This window comes from Lissotriton vulgaris, chromosome 2_1 (genome assembly GCF_964263255.1).
Source record: "Lissotriton vulgaris chromosome 2_1, aLisVul1.2, whole genome shotgun sequence".
NCBI lineage: Eukaryota > Metazoa > Chordata > Amphibia > Caudata > Salamandridae > Lissotriton > Lissotriton vulgaris.
This window is the reverse complement of record NC_141687.1, coordinates 1,416,917,785-1,416,940,622: the sequence shown is the minus strand read 5'-3', so window position 1 is coordinate 1,416,940,622 and position 22,838 is coordinate 1,416,917,785. Positions and strand designations below refer to the sequence as shown.

Here is a 22,838-nt window from a genome sequence, read left to right as displayed (position 1 = left end):
ATGCATTATGAGTTACAGCCAGATAACTCTGCACATATTTGAGCCTTGTACTGCCCAGTTGGTATAGACACAATGCTACTTGGACACAAGGATCCAAAGAACACACCAGGCCACAACTTGAGTGAGAAATACACAGAGAAGCTAGTGGTTCTTTACAGGAGAGCAGATCAATACAATGAAGTGATGCCACCTCTTGTTCACCAAGAAAGAAACAGTAGTGGTGCCCCTCAGGGCAAACTAAACAATCTCACTCCCCAAGGTGTCACCACACTCAGAGCCCTGTAAGTACATTGGCCAAAAATGTAATTTGAATAAATGTTGGTACCTTGGGACTCACGAAGCTTTACACAATCTACATGTATTGAATGTGGTAATTCGCCATTTTGAGAAAAGAACACTTATGTGCCTGCATGAAAGATGTCTCACAAGGAAATGCACACTAAAAAACTTTTCCACATTCATTGAAAAAGCTGGCACCCTTCAAAATAAAACACTGTTAGAAACAAATGGCGTTGCAGATTGTCCATCTATATGGGCCAACGGAGGTCTTGATGTCTTGACACTCCTTAGTTTGTATAATCCACAACAAAGGACTTTCACAACCCCAAGACCAATGTGGGAAAATGTATATGGAGATCAAGGCACACTATTTATCGCTAACACCGGCCTCTTTGAAAAGGTGCCAGTGTCTTACATGAAAGTGGAAATGTAGTTTTCTGTGCACTACCTTGTGGGACATCTATCATGCAGGCACATAAGTGTTATTTACACAATTCGTCATATTAACACATTCTAAACATGAACAACTTTTAACAAGTGTTATGAGTTCCAAGGTACAATCATTAATGGGACAAACTTCAAGTATGTCAGTCATCACATGGGCATCCATTCCCTGATGACACAGTTGCTTGCACATAAAACATACTGGCTGTCATGTGGAGTGGCACACATGTCCCAACTCAGGACAATGCTTAAGCTAATGGGCCTGCAATTGTGATGAACAAAATCATTGCTGCATTGTGAGCACACCCTTATCCCCAGGCACTTCCACTATTCCACTTCCACCTTCCACTATCCACATATGACAGATGCTTATGCGCGCAGCGTTCACGCGCAGCGGTCGCGCCCCATGCGTGCCAAAGGTGCACCAAAGGTAAGCCCGTCTACGCCCATCCGCGCCTGGACCGCGCCCAGCGCCAGACCCCCTGGTCCTCGCAATACCCACTCCACCCGCTTGACGTATGACGCCGCTACTCTCCTTGCCCTTAACCCCGGCCGCACCCCACAATGCTGCGTAGCTACCCCAGGACACACCCACGGACCTTTCGCCTGCCACTCCTGCAAGTTCGCCTGCATCGGGACCCACATCAAACCCTCCTCCTCCAAACACAGCTCCGAATCTAACCACCTGAAATGCATCCTTCTGAACACCCGCTTGGTCCACAAACACGCCACTGAACTCTGGGACCTACTCGACACTACATCGCCGGACGTCGCCTTTCTTACAGAAACCTGGATGAACGCATCATCAGCGCCCGACATCGCCATAGCCATCCCAGACGCTTACAAGATCATCCGAAAAGACCGCACCAACCAAACAGGAGGAGGCATCGCCATCGCCCATAAGAACACCATCCGAATCACGACCAGCTCCGACGATAACCTTGCAACCGCCGAACACCTTCACTTCCAGATCCACACCGACCCCAGGACCACACTTAGAGGCACCCTCATCTACAGACCACCAGGAACCCGCACACAATTCAACGAAGACATCACTGACTTCATCAGCCCACATGCCCTCACCTCCGAGAACTACATTCTACTGGGAGACCTCAACTTTTACCTGGAAAAGAATAACAACAGCAACACCACCACCCTTCTGGACAACCTGGCCAATCTCGGACTCAAACAGCTTGTTGACACCCCCACCCACTTAGCCGGACACACGCTCGACCCTATATTTACCTCCAGCAAACAAATCTCCTTCGATCACACCACAGCTCTCCACTGGACGGACCACAGCTGCGTTCACTTCAGCTACAAAAAGACCACAACCCACATCCCACCACAACCTATTCCTCGAAGAAACTGGAACAAAATCACCACGGACCAACTCTTCACATCGCTTAACCAAAACCCCCCCGCCATATCATCGGACCCAAACCAAGCTTCCACCAAACTCACACAATGGATCACCCACAGCGCTGACGAATTAGCACCCTTTAAAAACCACCAGATCAAACAAGGCAGCAAAAAGGCCCCTTGGTTCAACGATGACCTTAAGAAATCCAAGAAGTTATGTCGTACCCTCGAGAAAACCTGGAAAAAAACCCAACCACTAACAACCTGACCACCTTCAAGGACGCCACCCGCAAACACCACCAATTGATCCGATCCACCAAGAAATCAGCATTCAAGGATCGACTCGACAACAACACCCACAACAGCAAGGAATTAGTCAACATCGTCAGAGAATTTACCAACCCCACCGCCGGCACCAACGACATCACTCCCTCCCAAGAACTCTGCGACTCTCTATCCTCTTTCTTCCACAACAAAATCGCCGACATTCATAACAGCTTTGAAAACCTGTCCGAAGAACAACCCACTCCACCCAACTCCGAACCAAAACAGCACTCTCACAACCTTTGCGCCTGGAACCCAATCACGACTGAAGACACCATCCGCCTGATGAACTCCATCCACTCAGGATCGCCAACCGACCCATGTCCCCACCACATTTTCAACAAAGCAGACTCCATCATCGCACCCCATCTCCGCGATGTCATCAACTGCTCCTTCAACTCCGCTACCTTCCCAGATAGCTGGAAACATGCCGAACTCAGCGCTCTTCTGAAGAAACCCACAGCGGACCCCTCTGAACTCAAGAACTACCGCCCCATCTCACTCCTCCCCTTCCCGGCCAAAGTCATCGAGAAAGCCGTCAATAGTCAGCTCGCCGCCTTCCTTGAATCCAACAATTCACTTGACCCCTCACAGTCCGGCTTCTGAGCCAAACACAGCACCGAAACCGCCCTCATCACTGCCACAGATGACATCCGAACGCTACTGGACAACGGAGAAACAGTTGCCCTCATCCTACTTGACCTTTCTGCCGCCTTCGACGCAGTCTGTCATAACACCCTCATACAACGCCTCAGCAACGTCGGAATACAAGGAAAAGCGTTGGACTGGATCATCTCGTTCCTCGCCGGAAGAACCCAGAGAGTCCGCCTCCCCCCATTCAAATCAGAGGCCACCGAAGACATCTGCGGCGTACCACAAGGATCATCACTCAGTCCCACCCTCTTCAACGTGTACATGAGTCCCCTCGCATCCATCGCGCGACAACACAACCCCAACATCATCTCCTATGCTGACGACACCCAGCTGATCCTCTCCTTAACCAAAGACCCTAACACCGCCAAAACCAATCTACACGAAGGAATGAAAGAAGTAGCCGAATGGATGAAGAACAATTGTTTAAAACTAAACTCGGACAAAACGGAAGTCCTCATCTTAGGATCATCCCCCTCTGCATGGGACGACTCATGGTGGCCACCGTCTCTGGGCACAGCACCCATACCTACAGACCACGCACGTAACCAGGGCTTCATCGTAGACTCCTCCCTATCGATGACCAGACAAGTTAATGCCGTCTCATCATCATGCTTCAACATCCTACGCATGCTCAAAAAAATCTTCCGCTGGATCCCCACCGAAACAAGAAAGACAGTCACCCACGCACTTGTTACTAGCCGACTAGATTATGGAAACACCCTTTACGCCTGAACCACAGCCAAACTACAGAAAAAACTCCAACGCATCCAAAACGCCTCAGCCAGACTCATACTGGACATTCCCCGTCAAGCTCACATTTCCGGTCACCTGAAAGATCTCCACTGGCTTCCCGTCAACAAGAGAATAACGATCCGTCTCCTCACCCACGCACACAAGGCCCTCTACGAACTAGGACCCGAATGCCTCAACAAACGACTGTCCTTCTACACACCCACCCGCCAACTACGCTCATCCAATCAAGCCCTAGCCGCATTACCACGCATCAATAGATCCACCATGGGAGGAAGATCCTTCTCCTGCTTAGCGGCCAAAACCTGGAATTCTCTCCCCACTCATCTCCGCCTCACACAGAACCACCTCTCCTTCAGAAAGCAGCTAAAAACCTGGCTATTCGATAAGTAATGCACCCACCCTCCCTCAAGCGCCTTGAGACCCTCTGGGTGAGTAGTGCGCTATACAAATTACTGAACTTGAACTTGAACTAGGCAAAATGTCGACACAGATGGCTGCACACAAAGACAAAACAGCGTTCCATCTAAACTACATACATGTGGCAAAAATGTATGAATCTGAATCATGTCTGAAACAAAACAACATAGGCTGCAAAGCTCCAAATGAAATCACTGGCCACCATCACAGGGAAAGTGCATGGTGAATCATTGTTCAGCCAATTCTCACCCACAGGTCAGACCTGGCAAGGCTAAATCAGGTGGGCCCATGTAGACCTCTCCCGCACAACACCCCCATACCTTAGTCAATGTGGGTATGACTCCCAGCAGTGGCCAACAGTATGGGGGTGGGTGATATGACTCCCAGCAGTGGCCAACAGTATGGGGGTGTGTGGATAGGACTCCCAGCAGTGCCCAGACATATGAGGGTGGGTGGATATGACTACCAGCAGTGCCCAGATATATGGGGGTTACATCATCATCAGAAGGCCTCTAGAAGCTCTCCCTAGTGAGGGAACTGGGGCTGCGAGCTGCACGTGAAATGCTGTGATCTGTGTTGTAATTAGCGATCTGAACTCGGAGCACTTGGAGCGTTTTTTAAACAATTTTAAACTGCATCATTTTATCCTGGGGGGCTTTTAGAATAAGGGGAATTAAGTGACAGGCACTCTGACACCCTAACCAGCTACCTATCACTTGCCCAGCCGCTTCTCAGCCGATACTCGGCGGCGGTGGGCGCCATATTGAGTGAGGCGGGGACAGCGCTCTAGTCGCGCCGTCCTCCCGCCCTCTTAGATTATTTAATCAGTCTTCTTCCTGCGCTCGGTGCCTCTAGAAGCTCTCCCTAGTGAGGGAACTGGGGCTGCGAGCTGCACGTGAAATGCTGTGATCTGTGTTGTAATTAGCGATCTGAACTCGGAGCACTTGGAGCGTTTTTTAAACAATTTTAAACTGGATCATTTTATCCTGGGGGGCTTTTAGAATAAGGGGAATTAAGTGACAGGCACTCTGACACCCTAACCAGCTACCTATCACTTGCCCAGCCGCTTCTCAGCCGATACTCGGCGGCGGTGGGCGCCATATTGAGTGAGGCGGGGACAGCGCTCTAGTCGCGCCGTCCTCCCACCCTCTTCTCTCCCTTCCCTCCCTATATCATGTGTAAGGTGGCCAGACGGCGCAGCGGGCTGGCGCAGCGGGCGCGCCGGATGCGCGCCGAAGCCGCGCCTAAGCCAAGCCCGTCTGCGCCCGTCCGCGGCCGACCGGGGACAGGGGCCATGACCCCTGCCCAAATTATTAGTAAGATTCCAGACTCAAGCGGAAACTTTACTTATACAAGCCGCGAATTGCTGGATCTGATTGGTAAGACGGCCATAAATACATTTGACTGCGCTCACATGGGTCCGATGGACACTTACGGCCCATTTAGCTGTTACAACTGTAGATGGGAAAGTACCCCCACGCTGAATCCCGTGAAACTAAATTTACCTACAATTCCCCTTAAATGCATCTATACGAACGCAAGATCACTACCCAAACATTCCACCTATATTTGGGATCTTCTTAATGAACATCAACCTGATCTATTGTGTTTATCTGAAACTTGGCTTGATGACCACAATATCCCTGACATAGTCACAGCCCTTCCCCCAGACTATAAGATACTGAATGTTAATAGAGTCGATAAAAAGGGTGGTGGTGTAGCTCTACTGTTCAGAGACCACCTTTCATGCAGGCAAGAGAGTATCGTGCCGGCTGAAAAATATGAAGTCCTGGCATTTACTGTGTCCATAAACACCAATGTGCTATTCGGAGGCATTTTAATCTATAATCCCCCAGGCTGCACATTAAACTTTAGTACACAATTACTTACACAAATCATGCCTGTCTGTTTGAAGAACAAGAATATCCTCCTTCTTGGAGATTTTAATATACATCTGGACAACAGCAGTAGCTCCTTGACGAATCTATTAGTGGAAGACATGGCTATCCTGCAATTATCTCAGAGAGTCCATCAACCAACTCAAATTGCAGGACATACATTAGATTTGATATTCTCTAATATAGAATCTATAGACATCGACCCTCTAACACCACTGTTATGGACTGATCATTACATGATTACCTTTCGTATTAATCTTCCCATCCCCCAGACCAAAAAACACAGTGCATTTACAGCAAACACGAGAAATTGGAAATCTTTCACAATTGATAAATTTAGAAATCATTTCTCACACCCCTCTTGCACAAGCACTAATATCCATGAGGAGATAGATCTCCTTCACAAAAACATTAAAAATGCTCTTCAACATTGTTCGACCACCCAATCCCGTCACACACCAGGCAACAAAAAATCAGAGAGATGGTACGGACCTGAGCTTAAACTTTTAAAAAGAAATTGCACTTCCTTTGAGCATAAATGGAGAATATCCAAAACAGATGAGACCAAAGATAACTTCAGGAAAGCTCAAACACTCTATCACAGGGCGATCAGAAAGGCAAAAAAGGAATACTTCACACGTAGAGTATCCGAGAATAAAAATTCCTCAAAAGAACTTTTTAAAATTGTCAAAGAATTATGCAACCCAACCAATCTCTCCCTACATCTTACTCCCTCACAGGAAAACTGTAACAAGCTCAATGACTTCTTCTGTGAAAAAATTGATACCATCTATGCCTCCTTTCCAAACCAAATGACCGAAATCAACGAACAATATGTACCAACCGTTGCACATACCAGCTGCCACGGTTTCGGCCCTTTCTCAGAAGAGGAGGTAGAAAAGGTCATGCTTGAGGTCAAGTCGGGTTCCCCACTTGACCCTTGTCCACATCACATTTTCTCCCAGTTAACCCCTGTAATATGTCCAGTAGTTACTAGAGCACTCAATCTCTCCCTTAGTTCTGCTGAATTCCCAAAATCATGGAAACAGGCCCTAGTGACCCCTTTAGTAAAGAAGGCTGGAGCAGACGTAATTATTATTACAGACCAATATCCCAGCTACCTTACTTATCAAAGGTTCTGGAGAAGTTAGTCAACAGAAGTCTTTCCACATTTTTGGAAGTGAACGGTCTGCTGGACGATTCACAGACAGGGTTCCGGACAAACAACAGTACCGAAACTACACTCTTAGCGGTGACAGACAGTATCAGAACCAAGGTGGATCAGGGTAGAACAGTCGCACTGATACTCCTTGATTTATCAGCGGCTTTTGATACCGTACCCCACGATCAACTATTGAACACCCTGGCAGAGAAAGGAATACAAGGCAAAGCATTAGGATGGCTACAATCGTTCCTAGCGGATCGAACCCAATCAGTACGCTTGGGTGACTACACATCCCCTCCACGACTTATAAAATACGGAGCTCCCCAGGGGGCGTCATTGAGCCCAACTTTGTTTAATGTATTCGTCTCCTCGCTGGCAACCATTGGCAAAAAGTGGGGTGTCGAAATGTGCTCCTATGCTGATGACACTCAGCTGATGGTCACCATTGATGAAAATGATGACTAAAACTAGATTGACGAACTGTCTGACTGAATTGGCAACTTGGATGCAGGACCATTGTCTCAGACTAAACGCTGACAAATCTGAAATCCTATTGTTCGGCAGAGGTACACAGGCCTGGGACAACAGCTGGTGGCCAAGTGACTTGGGCTTGCCTCCCATTCCTACTGCAAAAGCAAAAAATTTAGGAATAACACTGGACAGGGACTTATCCATGAAATCCCATGTTTCCATAACTTGCGGAAGACGCTTTGGACTTTTAAAGATGCTTAGACGAGTCTTCCCCTGGGTGCCGACGGATTGCAGGAAAACCTTAGTCCAGTCACTATTGATGAGTAGGTTGGACTATGGTAATTCTCTGTTTGTAGGAATGGCAGATTATCTCTTCTCTAAATTACAGATGGTTCAGAATGCCGCTGCTAAAGCCATCTGTAATAAAAGAAAATATGACTCAGCTAAAAACTGCATGCGTGAGCTTCATTGGCTCCCAATGCAACAACGAGCCATTTTTAAGCTGTTGTGTATTTCTCGCAAGGTACTTCACGACTCAGGCCCCACCATCCTACATGACATGGTTAGATTTCATAAACCCTCTAGAAACCTACGATCTATGACGTTAGGAAGAGCAGCTATCACCCGAGCTCGTACTGTCAGGATGGGAGAGCGGGCCTTCTCTCACATTGCGGAAACAAAGTGGAACGAGCTACCCCCTAAACTTAGAACAAATGACTGCTTTGTCTCATTTAAGAAACAACTGAAAACATTCCTTTTTCCCAGGCTAGATCAATAATTTTCAATCAGAGCTGATGTCAAATCACTTGCAACTTTTCCTCAGCGCCGTGATGTCCTTTCAGGATGAATGTTAGCGCTTTACAAATAAATAAATACAAATACAAATCAGCATGCCACAACTACATGGGGGTATGTGCACATCCCTAACTTATGACAATAATGATAGTGCCATAGCAACACATCACTTACAGCAGTGTCCCACTCCCTGGAGGATGGATTACTTTCACACACTGCGTGACACACCACATGTGGGTGTGATGTCAAATTCCACATGCATATCCATGTATGGAGGCTGCAGGCGAAATACACACCCTACCATCATGACACAATAGTGTATAGTGATGTAACAGCCTACCAAACAAAGAGAGTGAAAGGGAACACACACTGTCACGCACATCCCAGGACTGATATGAATGTCCAGTTGGTGGTCAGACCACCAAGATGTAGTCTCTAATGGAAGGAATAGGGTTGAAACCCCCTAGATACAATGCACAAAACTGTGAGTCTTGTGCCCAAATACCCTGCAAACAATTCCCAACATAGGGGTAGGCTGTGATTACACACATGCATAGTGGTGAAAAGGGTAAATGTTTCCATGAAGGCATTTGTACATACTCAAAACACAAGTACAGTGAGTTGCAAGCATAGCACAGACAAATGAGCAGTAGACATCTGTGAGCAGGCATGGCCATTGTTGAAGGGAACCATCACCAAAAAAGGAAATGTGCACATATGTCAGCATTACAATTGTGCAACTGTCTGCAGTGAAGATGTCAGGTGCCACAGAGGAGTGAACACTCCTTGGGACAATGTCTCTAGCGAAACTGGACACACACAACCAATGATTAATTGCAGATACATTGTGATGGCACACAGATACCATGGTCCACCGCATGACCATCAACAAAAAACATCTTTCAGAATTCCAAAACATTACCATGACACCAACTTCAGGCCCCTCATCACCAACATCAAGTAGCTGAAATGCAATAATGTTGAACCTAAAATAAAAGGCTTTATTCAGCTGGAAAAAATAAGATGTGCAAAAATGAGTCAGTGCTCAAATAAGGCCAATGGCCAGTCCACACAAATGTCCTTGTAGGAGGACGTTGGGTAGGCCGTCTACCCCTAACTTGCCTGCACATGGAGTAGCTAATGGGATGTTGAGCCTTGGGGGGCATCATCAGGGGCAGGTCCAGGCACCGCAGGGACAGAAGTGGGAAGGGTAGGTGTGGTGGGTGCAGGGGTGGACGTATCCTCCTCAGTGGCTTGTGCAGCGCCAAAGGTGGACAGAGACTCTGCACTGCACACTGCAGCCAGTTCATCCAGACCAACCCTGCACCCGAGGACACTATGGGAGTGGAGGGAGAGGACTGTGAGGGTTGCGGACTGTGACTCTGGATGCGTGTATGCGGTCTAACCCCAGCCCATGTGGGTGTGCCTGCAGCCCCCTGAGTGTGCGTGTCAGGAGGTGTGCGCTTCGCCTTATGTGGGTGTGTGCTGCCTGTGTCTTTTGGGGTGCGTGATGGTGTCTTCCTGCTTGTGCCCGGGACAGGTATTGGAGAGGGGAGTGTGGATGGGTCCGAAGGAGGGGGGGGACGGACCGCTGCAGGAGGGAAACTGCTGCCGTCAGTGATGAGTCCATGTACTGCATAATCCGACGTTGGTCAGACATCGTTGCTGACATGCCCTCCATGAAAGACAACAACTGTGTCAGGATTTGTGTGTGGGAATGAAGGACATTCAGAATTGATGTCTGACCAACCTATTACTGGCGGAGAAAGTCCAAAGACTCCGGACTGAGGGTAGCAGGGTTGACCGGGGTAGGGGCTGCGGTGTCGGGGCTGAACGAGACATGGGGGGCTGCACGGACAGAATGGACAGGAACAACTGGGAGGGTGGAGATGGTGCTGGAGGGGGCGGGGATAGACTCAGTGCTGTTGCCCGGTGTTGCTGCAAATTCCCACTCCTCAGGGAAGTCAGAATCGGATCCATCGGCGTGGTAAGATGTGTCGCCTTCCAACAGGTCCGCAGACTGACTCCCCTCACTATCCGTGCCACTGGCTCCCTCTGACTCCTTCACACTGGTGGCACCGTGGCTGGGTCCCTCCTCCTGGTCAGTGCAGCTGTCTCCTCCAGTTTCGGGTGATGATGCTGTGGGCAAAAAGAAGAAACAGTAATGCATCAGTCACCTGTGCACATATGACACATGATCACAAAATCAATAGGTCACACTGCAAATCATGCCATGCATCATGATTTACAGCCAGATAACTCTGCACATATTTGAGCCTTGTCCTGCCCAGTTGGTATATACACAATGCTACTTGGACACAAGGATGCAAAGAACACACCAGGCCACAACTTGAAGGAGAAATACACAGAGAAGCTAGTGGTTGTTTACAGGAGAGCAGATCAATACAATGAAGTGATGCCACCTCTTGTTCACCAAGAAAGAAACAGTGGTGGTGCCCCTCAGGGCAAACTAAACAACCTCACTCCCCAAGGTGTCACCATACTCAAAGCCCTGTAAGTACATTGGTCAAAAATTAAATTTAAATAAATGTTGGTACCTTGGGACTCACGAAACTTTACACAATCGACATGTATTGAAAGTGGTAATTCACCATTTTGAGAAAGAACACTTATGGCTGTCTTGTGGAGCGGCACACATGTGCCAATCAGGACAATGCTAAAGATAATGGGCCTGCAATTGTGATGAACAAAATCATAGCTGCATTGTGAAAACACCCTTATCCCCAGGCAAAATGTCGACACAGATGTCTACACACAAATACAAAACAGCGTTGCATCTGAACTACATACATGTGGCAAAAATGTATGAGTCTGAATCATGTCTGGAAGAAAACAACATAGGCTGCAAAGCTCCAAATGAAATTACTGGCCACCTTCAAAGGGGAAGTTCATGGTGAATCATTGTTCAGCCAATTCTCACCCACAGGTCAGACCTGGCAAGGCTAAATCAGGCAGGCCCATTTAGACCTCTCCCGTACAACACCCCCATACCTCAGTCAATGTGATGTGATTGATTGATACAGCTCAAGAAGTGAGACCTCTGAATCAGGGTTACAAAAACTGCGCAGCGATAATTCCAAAAGTAACCCAACATCACCTTGTGGGGCTGGCAATACATATTTGTGACAAACAACCACCAACAGATTGTTGTGAATAGGCACACAGGCACTGCCCAATGTAAGTACGCACAAGCCAAATGTTGTATCCCTGTCCAGTGGACATATGCTTACAGACCCCGGTGGTTATAACGCGCTATATAAGTTAAATAAATAAATAAATAAACAAATGTAGCAGACACAGGAAAAATACAAACTATGCCAGGGACCAATGCCACAGAGGCAGACCCATGCTGAACCCACATAGAATGGGCACAGTGTTGGATGACACACATGATTAGGAGGCCAGGGTGTCTCAGGGGACTGTAGTTGGCACCCTGATCCGTGGGTCTGGAATGAGCTGACTGTACCATGAGCAACGGCCATGGCACTATGCATATCTCCCACTGATGTACATCATGTCTGAGGACACTACATAGGTCATGCATGCTGCAAGGGTGTGCAGTTGAAACCTTGCACTCCTATGTTGAGAGTCATCATCAGTGCCAACAAATATGGAGCCCCAACACAGTGCACAGGTCATGGCACATGCAAGGTCCCAACACATGTCACAGACCACCCTCCCACATGATGCGGAAATCAATGTGCAGTCTGATTTTCTTGCACCCTAGATGAACATGTGCAAATGTGATTATACAGAGACCAGGGGACACATGTTAAGGAGGAGAAGGGATGAAAATGAGCACCAGGTGACTATGGGGAGCCGAAAAGGCACTCCACATATAAACTGTCTGAGCTGACACCCCAACTGTGAGAGTGTAGCCAGGCTTCAGAGCACTTCACAAAGCAGGTGACACACAACACAACAAACAGCCATGTACCTACCCCCTCTGGGAACACCACAGCCAGGACACGGAGCATGTGGGGGGTCAGGCAAAGGCGTCCACCATGCCGGCGTGGAGGTGACAACTTCAGCAGGACCCGGGTGATACGCCGGGTCCAGCACCAGATGTCCTGCCACCTTTTCTGCACGTTCCTCAGGTGCCGGCAAGGGCCCCCCGCAGACCTGACAGCCCTGACGATGTGCTGCCAGATTTCCCCCTTCTCTTAGGAAGTTACCTGTCAGGAAGACACAGTGAAACAACATCACTACACCTGCTCCATGTCCCAGAGACACACACTTGCACATCTTTGATAATGTGAACAGGGCATAGGATGCTGACAGGACTTGCATCATTGTCCATGTGAATTTGGCCTGTGTGCAAGCCCCAATGCACTAAATGGCATTGGAAGCCAACAGATGGCGAAACGGGTGCAACACAATCACTGATCATGGCACACACTGGGCAACACATGCAACTGCAGGGTGTGGGACAGCACGTGTCAAGCAGTCACATATCCCACTCCACTGAATAACCCTCAGCAGACCAGACAGACACACCCTGGCACAGATCACTCGCCTGTCACTGACAACAGCGGATACAACCCTCACTTTGCACATGTGCCACTTGCCATTGGGGTGTCACAGGTGTCGTGCCAGCTTTGCAAGTCCGGCACACTGCATTGCTTATTTGTCACATCAGATGGGTAGAGCTGCTGCATACACCATGCAGCAGGGGTGCAACACATCACATACACACTCACCCACATGACAAGGCACATTCATACACATCAATGTCCATGAGTTTGTACACATCATTTGAACAATCTCACCACAGATCCCCTCAAGTCGTAAACATCTGTGAGTATAGTCACCTGTCACTCCGGGGGGACCACTGTTCTACCTCAGGACATTTGGAAATAAAGCCACCAAGGTCTGGCACGGCTGAATGTGACATTCACTATGCAGTGAATGTCACAGTAAGCACAATGCAAGTGAGAAGTGAACATACATGACCTACATCATGCTCTGCATGAGAGACACCACCATGTACACCCCCCGGGACTCACTCCAAACCACATTGCATGACTGTCCCACCAATACACAATGCCTGTTGTGACACTCGCACAACTGGTGCACAGTCAAAGGTAGTAGAGTCAGCACTCACTTGCTCCTCTGGTCTCCCATACAGCTTGCTGTACTGTGGTAGGAGGCTGTCCAGCAGGGCCTGGTTCTCCTCCTCTGTGAAGGCTGGGGCCCTCTCCATAGTACGTGCCATGATATGCCAGAGAATGCAGAGTCAGCAGCAGTGTGGTCCACTCCAACGTTGTGCAGGCAAGTGCCCTCTCAGGGGTTCATGCTGCCTTAAATCAGTGCTGCTGAGGGGCTTTCAGTTCGAGGAGTACAGAGTGATAGGTCAGATTCGTTCGCATCGTACTTTTCCTCCAATCCCTTTAAACATACGGCTCTGACACGCATTTTGCATCGTTTAAAATTTGAGCTTCAGCTCAACAATCATTGTGCAACATTGTATTTTTTGGGCCAACTGAATTTGCAGGACACCTGTTGGACACATAGCTACTCGAAACTCAGTATCCATGACACCCATGATGCATTCAATCAATCAATTAATCAATCATTACGTTTGTAAAGCCGGCTACACACCCGTGAGGGTCTCAAGGCACTGGGGGGGCTGCTACTGATCGAAAAGCCAGTTCTTGAGAAGTCCTCTGAAGGCCAGCAGGTCTTGGGTCTGTCATAGGCCGGTAGGGAGAGTGTTCCAAGTCTTGGCGGTGAGGTAGGAGAAGGATCTGCCGCCAGCGGTGGTTTTCTGGATGTGTGGAACTGTGGCGAGGGCGAGGTTGGCAGAGCGGAGGCTGCGGGTGGGAGTGTAGAAGCTGAGTTGGTATGCTGGTCCGGCATTATGTAGGGCTTTGTGTGCGTGGATGAGGAGTTTGAAGGTGATTATCTTGTTGATGGGGAGCCAGTGCAAGCCTCTCAGGTGGGGTGTGATGTGGCTGCATGGGGGACATCGAGGATCAGTCGTGCCGAGGCGTTCTGGATGCGTTGCAGCCGTCTCAGGAGCCTGGTTGTTGTTCCTGCGTAGAGGGCGTTCCCGTAGTCCAGTCTGGGTGACGGTTCTTCTCGTATCGGAGGGGATCCAATTGAAGATCCTGCGGAGCATTCGGAGGGTGTTGAAGCAGGAAGTGGAGACGGCATTGACCTGCTTGGTCATGGTGAGGGCAGAGTTGAGGATGACCCCTAGGTTGCGTGCGTGGTTGGTGGGTTCTGGGGCTGTTCCTAGCAATGTTGGCCACCAGGAGTTGTCCCAGGCTGAGGGGGTTGAGCTGAGGATGAGGACCTCCGTCTTGTCTGAATTCACCTTCAGCCTGCTGTCCTTCATCCATTCGGTGACGGCGTTCATTCCTCTGTGGAGGTTGGGTTTGGAGGTCTGGGGGTCTTCGGGGAGGGAGATGATCAGCTGGGTGTTGTCGGCATAGGAGATGATGTTGAGGCTATGTTGTCGTGCGACGTGGGCGAGTGGTGCCATGTAGATATTGAACAGTGTCGGGCTGAGGGATGATCCCTGAGGAACGCCGCAGATGGTCTCGGTGGTCTTGGAGCGGAAGGGTGGGAGGCGGACGCTCTGGGTTCTGCCAGAGAAGAAGGATGTGGTCCAGGCCAGGGCCTTCTCTTGGATTCCGGCGTCATGGAGACGTGCTGTTAGGGTTCGTGGCAGACCATGTTGAAGTCTGCTGATAGGTCCAGAAGGATGAGGGCGGCTGTTTCTCCTTTGTCCATAAGGATCCTGATGTCGTCGGTGGAGGCGATGAGGGTGGTCTTGGTGCTGTAATTGCTGCGGAAGCCGGACTGGGATGGGTCCAGGATATTGTTGTCTTCGAGGTAGCGGGTCAGCTGCCTGTTGACGATCTTCTCCGTGACTTTCACCGGACAAGGGAGCAGGGAGATGGGCCGGAAGTTCTTGAGGTCATTGGGGTCTGCCTTGGGTTTCTTCAGTAGGGCGTTGATCTCGGCGTGCTTCCAGCTCTCTGGGAAGGTTGCTGTCTCGAAGGAGATGTTGATTGTTTTCTGGAGGTGGGGGGCGATGGCTGTGCTGGCTTTGTTGAAAACGTGGTGAGGGCATGGGTCAGATGGGGACCCAGAGTGGATGGAGTTCATGGTTTTGACGGTGTCTTCGTCGCTGACGTTCGACCAGGCGGTCAGGCGGCTGGTGCGGGTGGTGGTTACAGGAGTGGTGGTCTCGGCGGTGGAGGTGGGGGTGGTAGTGTTGAAGCTGTCGTGGATGTCGTTGAAGCTATCGTGGATGTCGGTGATCTTGCGGTGAAAGAAGGGCCTACGACTCATCCCCTATGTGTCCCCTAAGTAATTTTGAGATCCACACACGGGTACGTTGTGTTTCACGCACTCGCGTATGGCACCATTACAATAGTGATACTATGCGCACACACGTTCTGAAAGTAGGGGTACGGTGCATTTCACACGCTGATGCTAATGCAGGGGAACGGTGTGTTTCATACGCTGATGCGAATGCAGTGGTACGGCGCGTTTCACATGGTGCGTTGCACACGCTGATGCGAATGAAGGGGTACGGTGCATTTCACATGGTGCATTTCATAAGCAGGGGTTCGGTGCATTTCACATGCTGATGCGAATGCAGGGGTACAGTGTGTTTCACACGCTGATGCGAATGCAGGGGTACGGTGCATTTCACATGGTACGTTTCACACGCTGATGCAAATGCAGGGGTACGGTGCGTTTCACATGCTGATGCGAATGCAGAGGTACGGTGTGTTTCACAGGGTGCGTTTAACACGCTGATATGAACGCAGGAGTATGGTGCTTTTTACACGCTGATGCAAATGCAGGGGTCCGGTGCGTTTCACACCCTGATGCCAATGCAGGTGTACGATGCGTTTCACATTGTGCGTTTCACACGCTGATGCGAATGCAGGGGTATGGTGCGTTTCACAAGCTGATGCGAATGCAGGGGTACGGTGCGTTTCACACGCTGATGCGAATGCAGGGGTACAGTGCATGTCACATAGTGCGTTTCACACGCTGATGCGAATGCAAGGGTACAGTGTGTTTCACATGGTGTGTTTCACACGCTGATGCAAATGCAGGGGTACAGTGTTTTTCACACGCTGATGCGAATGCAGGGGTATGGTGCATTCACATGGTGCGTTTCACACGGTGATGCGAATGCAGGGGTACGGTGCGTTTCACACACTGATGTGAATGCAGGGGTACGGTGCATTTCACATGGTGCATTTCACACGTTGATGCAAATGCAGGGGTACGGTACATTTCACACGCTGATGGGAGTGTAGGGGTATGGTGCGTTTCACATGCTGATTCGAATGCAGGGGTATGGTGCGTTTCAAAAGCTGATGCGAATGCAGGGATACGGTGCGATTCACACGCTGGTGTGACTGCAGGGGTACGGTGCATTTCATATGGTGCATTTCACACGCTGATGCGAATTCAGGGGTACGGTGCTTTTCACATTGTGCGTTTCACACGCTGATGCGAAAGGAGGGGTACGGTGCGTTTCACATGGTACGTTTCACACTCAGGGGTGCGGTGCATATCACACAGCGCTTTTCATACGCTTTTGCAAATGCAGGGGTACGGTTCGCACAAGGATTTCTATCAAGTACTTGTCATTGCATACTTTCATATGCAGGCCCTAGGTGTGGCAGCCAGTGACATAGCACAGGGCATCTAATCTTTTTGCACAATCGATGTGTGATGACCTGTGGACACATGTCATGTGTGATGGGGCACTATGTGGCACACTTCACCTTGACACTTGTCACATGTGCATCATTATTCCGATTTTGTCATGCACAGCAACACTGGGATGGCACAGTCATCACTACCGGAACCTGTCTCCTGATGCCAGGGACTAGGGCACTTTGTCAACTGACATGTCACGCTCAGCATGACCCTATGTGACTATGTCAGGTGTGTGTCATGTGTTATATTGAGCTTGCTGTTTGTGTTCGGTAAACAACATCTGCTGTTGGTGCATCTAACATGGGTCTGTGTTGAGATGGGAATGGTTTCACATCTACGCACACCATGCCACATGTGGATTCCCACAGCTGTTGGGTCTGTTTGCATCAGACATTATATTTCCCCAGGCACACATGTCTGGGTTGTGTCAATGGCTGTGTTGTTTTGTTGTCACATGTACATCTTAATCACAATGTGTTTGATATGTACATTTGACATTCCATGTGACCTGTGCATGTGCCTTGCAGTCAGCTGTCTGTATGGGATGACAACCTTCCACTGCAGGTATTGTGACGTGTGTCACTCCGGTGTTATCTCAGACTGTTAACTCAGACCGGCCCAGCAGCTCATTTCAGGGCATGTCATGTTGATTTGTCAATCAACAGGTGTATCTGGCTTTTCGTAGGAGTGCCAGTAAGCTGGCATATGTGTCCTGGATGTATTGTACACGCCAGACTCCATAGTGACCTGATGTCTAGTAGCAGTTTTGCATATGCTATGTACATTGCCATTGATGTTGGCTGACTGTCACTCTCCATTATTCCCAAATATGTCCTGCAGGGCACCGCCTCTACCAAGGCCATTCCCAGACTTGGCTACCATGAGGGAACGTGCCTGCATCCGACGTTACAGATACACTCAACAGTTGATTCAGAAGTTGACAAACAAGCTGGAACCACATCTCCAACCGCAACACAGGTATCCTACGGCGCTGACCCCCAAGATAAAGGTGATGGCAGCCCTACATTTTTTTTGCAACAGGTATGTTTCAATTAACCATAGCTGATGTTGGTGGAATGTCACAGACGATGTTCAGCCATGTCCTGCTTGATGTTTTGGCAGCCATGTTGGTGCACATTGATGAATTCATCAAATTTCCGACTCCTGAAGAGTTGAGAGATGTCAAGGGTGATATCTATGCCCTGGGAGGGATGCCACATGTCATTGGGTCCATTGATGGGACACATGTGGCTTTGGTGCCACCACAGGCACAGGAGCAGGCTTACTGCAACCGTAAACATTACCATTCAATAAATGCCCTTATGGTGTGTCTTACTAACCTGCTGATTTCCACGTTTGTGCACGTTTTCCAGGTTCAGGCACACGATGCATTCATCATGAGGCGTAGCAGGTTGCCACAAATGATGCTGCAGCTGCGCAACGAGCGGGCATGCCGTGTTGGTGGGTAAACTCTGTTTGTCCTGTGTGTTTCTGGATCTTTTGCTCTTACGGCATCTCCTGGCCCACTTATCTACATGATGTATGTATGTAGGGGACTCGGGATATCCCAATATGCCATGGCTAATGACACCTCTCCGCAACCCAAGAACAGCTGCAGATCAGCGGTACAATAATGCACACGGGCAGACCAGGCAAGTGATTGAGAGGACGTTTGGCCTCCTGAAGAGCCAATTCCAGTGCCTCAGTAAGACCGGCGGATCCCTCCAATATGCACCGGACAAGGTCTCTAAGATCTTCATCGTGTGCTGCATGCTGCACAACATGGCAGTTGAGAAGGCAGTGCCACTTATCCTGGATCCTGAGGAGCAGGAACATCCACCCGTTGAGGATCAAGGGCTTGGTCATGATGCAAGTGATGAGGAGGTGGAGGATGATATCCGTAGTCAGCTCATACGCAACTTCTTCTCATAATTGTGAGTCACTGGGTATGAGTGAGCAAGCTTGTAGCATTGAGTGTCATGTGTAGCAATGTGTGTGTCCAGCTGACTGTATGCAAAATGACTTTGATGTGTGTTCTGATGTGTCACTCAAGTGCTGATGTCAGGCCACACAGTAATGCGCCATGACTTTCTTTGAAATTTGCATGTGTCCTACATAGTTCATGTTTCGTAACTGCCCATGTCTATAGCAAAGATTTTTACCGGTGACCTCTTGTGTGTCTGTCATTCCCAGGTTGCTGTGCCTGTTGTCTGCTCGTGTCATCTTTGTCCTCCTTCTATTCCTCATGATGATTGCAACATGGGCTGAATCAGCGTTCCATGCACAGACATGTGTAAATGTCAGTTCGGGTAAGAGGTCCAAACAGGTTTTTTGGTGTTGGTACGCTTTGGGAATGTGTGGAAACTGTTTCTGTACATGTTGTAGTACCATGCATACATGTCTCATCACCATGGATCAAATTACATGTTGCACCACTCCCATGACATGACAATCACCCTTCTTGACAGTCATCTGTATTGGAGTGTGGACTCTGGTGAAGGTATCAATGTGTGTAAACCTTGCCCCTGACACATTGTGGATGCCCTGGTTGACATTGTGTGGGACCTCACAACAACAGGCTCTATGGGGAATTGCAGCTTCTCCGTGTGCAGCAGGATGAGTTTGGCTCATCTACTTAATCTTGTGTGCCAGTAAAATTGGATTTCCAACATCCATGTTGTGAAGGTGGGGGCCAGCGTATGTCCCACATGTTCTGTCAACTGTGCTATGAGTCTGTTCGTATGGATGCATTGCCCTTTGTGCCAGTATGTCATGTCACTGTCACGTCGATTCCTCAGGGTCGGTGGAGAACACTGCAGTGCAAGTCTTCTCGGTAAGTGGATGAAAAATTTCATTTCCCATCAAGCCAAGAACTTGGCGCTGATGACATCACAACGTTGAGCGGAAGCGAATGTAAACGCTTCCTTGGCACCAGTTGGGTGTCGTTAATTCCAGGATTCTCTTGTGGCGTGCTGGATATCATGGTCACTGTAGGAGTGCATTTGCGCCATCGCTCCTCAATACTCTCTGTTGAGTTCGGACCCAGCAGCTTATGTTTTGCATTTCAAAGCCCAGTTTGATGAGCCGAGGACTGACTCTTGTGGGACTTCCTAATTCCCTCCCTCGTTGGACAAGCTTCTTAAGGCTCTTGCGGGGTCTGTGTAATTCCCGTTCTTGACCCTCACTGATTCCCTGGGGGAACTACGGATTGTTGGCTTTGTGTGAGACGCGCAGCAGCGCATCTGAATTTCTGTTTATTGGACTTTATTCATACACTGTGAATTTCTGGATTACTGCATGCCTTTAATTTTGTTGGAGCCCATTTCGAAGTTCGTGGATGTCTTCTTGAAGGAATTTACCATCAAAGTCCCTTCATTTCTCCGGGACACCATGGATTTCCTAACCAAAGTGGAGGGGGTAGAATTTGACTCAAGTACCCAGCTCCTAGTGACAATGGACGTATCGTCCCTTTACACTCAAATTCCGCAGCAAGATGGAGTGGATGTCATCGAAATGTACCTAGACTCAAGACCTCGTCCCCACAGAGTGTCGACTGAGCTGATTGTGAACCTGGCATCTCTCGCCCTCAAGAAGAACTTCTTTGTATTTGAGGATGAAATGTTCTTACAGATAAAGGGGTCGGCGATGGGGTGTCCCTTCGCCCCGGAAATGGCTATACTCTACATGGCCCAATATGAAGAGAAATATGTCTATAATAACAATCCGTACAGAGCCCATATTGGGCAGTGGCTCAGGTACATAGATGATGTGTGGTGCATCTGGAATGGTACACCACAGTCCCTTGAAGATTTCCATGATTGGTTGAACAACCGCAGTCCGGATATAAAATTCAGTCTGGCATATGACTGCAAAACCATGCCATTCCTAGATGTGGAAATAAAATCGACACCAGAAGGCCTGAAGTCCACACTCTATCAGAAAAAAACTGATAAGAACAATGCTCTACATTATGCAAGCTTCCACCCCAAAAGTCTAAAGAATAATCTCCCCTATGGCCAATACCTTAGGGTGAGACGGAATTGCTCGAGAACAGAAGATTTTATCACCCACGGAGAAGCATTGACCAACAAATTGAAGGCACGAGGCTATCCTGCAAAACTTTTGAAACAATCCATAAAGAGGGCAAGATGGACACCTCGGGAAGATCTGTTGCAAAAGCGAGAAAAACCTAAGGTGGAACGGATGGTCTGTGTTTCCACCTTTGGACCTCACACCAACCCGGTACAGAAAATCATCCGGAACAACTGGCACCTAGTGGAAGAAATCCTGCCCGACATCCGTAAACCGCTGTTTGCCCTAAAAAAAACCAGAAGTATCGGACAACAGATCTCATCTACACGAGGCACCACCAAAAGAGAAATACAAGGGACCCTTTTCAACATGGGCCCGGTTAAGGGTCATCACAAGTGTGGGACATGTTCGGTGTGCAACCTGACAACAGAAGGAACTCTCTTCACGGATGGTCAAAAACATTGGCGACATGAAAATTTCACGAACTGTAAGACCAAATACGCAGTCTACGCCATCACGTGCCCACGTGGAAAAGTCTACATAGACAAAACAACTCAAGAAGTGTGCCAACGCATTATCCAGCATAAATCCCGGATTAACAACAAGGTCCTGACAGCACCCCTGGTATCCCATTTTTTGCAAAAGGCACATTCGCCCAATGATCTAAAATGGACAATCCTAGCAAACATCAAGAACACTCCGGGAGCAGGAGGGGACCCTGATGCACGCCTTGCCCAAAAGGAGGCTTATCTCATCTTGCGATTCAATACTGCCATGTGTGGACTCAATGACCTCAATGAATTTAGTAGCCTGTAGCCATCTCTGTGGCGATTGTCTGTCTTTGCTCACTGCTGCTCATGTGTCCGCCAAACTTTCCACTGCTCACACAGCTTATTAATGTACACGTGTCATTCTAATGATAAGGGTCCTCAGTTGCGAACCCCCTTTTTGAGCCCCGCTTCTAATCCAGCCTTGGTTTTGCGCCATGACATATGGTCGAACTACATCTCCCAAGATGCATCGGGACTTGGTCCGTGTTAAATACACTTGGACACGCCCCCTCAAGCTTCGACTTGTCATTTCACCACTGCTTGGGCGCCGGTGCAGAGCTTTCATCCATCGGTTCTGAAGTAAGTCCCGCATTGCAATTATTAGTTTCCTGCCAAGCGAGCGCCAAACTAGAGCCTAAACGACCATTCTCTGTTTTTACAGCGGTATAACTCATGCGGCGGCTGCCGCTCGCGTTCGCGCATTTAGAAATTCTAACTTCTACACACGAAGGTAGGACTCTTTACATATTTACATATCTGTATCACGTTTCAGCAATTGGGACTATACTAAGAAAGGGTTTGTGCTTCTTGTAGGCGCTCCAAAAATCTAAAAACCACCGTAGGTGCTCCGGCGCCTTAACTACCATCCAGTGTTTACCAAGCCAAGGTATGTGGCATAATTTACTACTCTGACCAGGTGGCTCATAGGGAATTTCACAAAAACCAATAATAACTGAGGTTTTTTATCATCTTATT

At 48.8% G+C, this 22,838-nt stretch overlaps 1 protein-coding gene across 1 annotated transcript in view; it reads right to left on the bottom strand.

Moving 5' to 3' along the window:
* The window catches only part of LOC147732692 (uncharacterized), a 38,338-nt gene extending 17,481 nt beyond the window's left edge, over positions 1-20,857 (bottom strand). Inside the window, exon 1 of the mRNA XM_086954305.1 lies at positions 20,800-20,857. Coding sequence (XP_086810431.1) covers positions 20,800-20,857 — 58 coding nt within the window. The remainder of the gene's footprint in view (positions 1-20,799) is intronic.
* Positions 20,858-22,838: the final 1,981 nt, after the last annotated feature.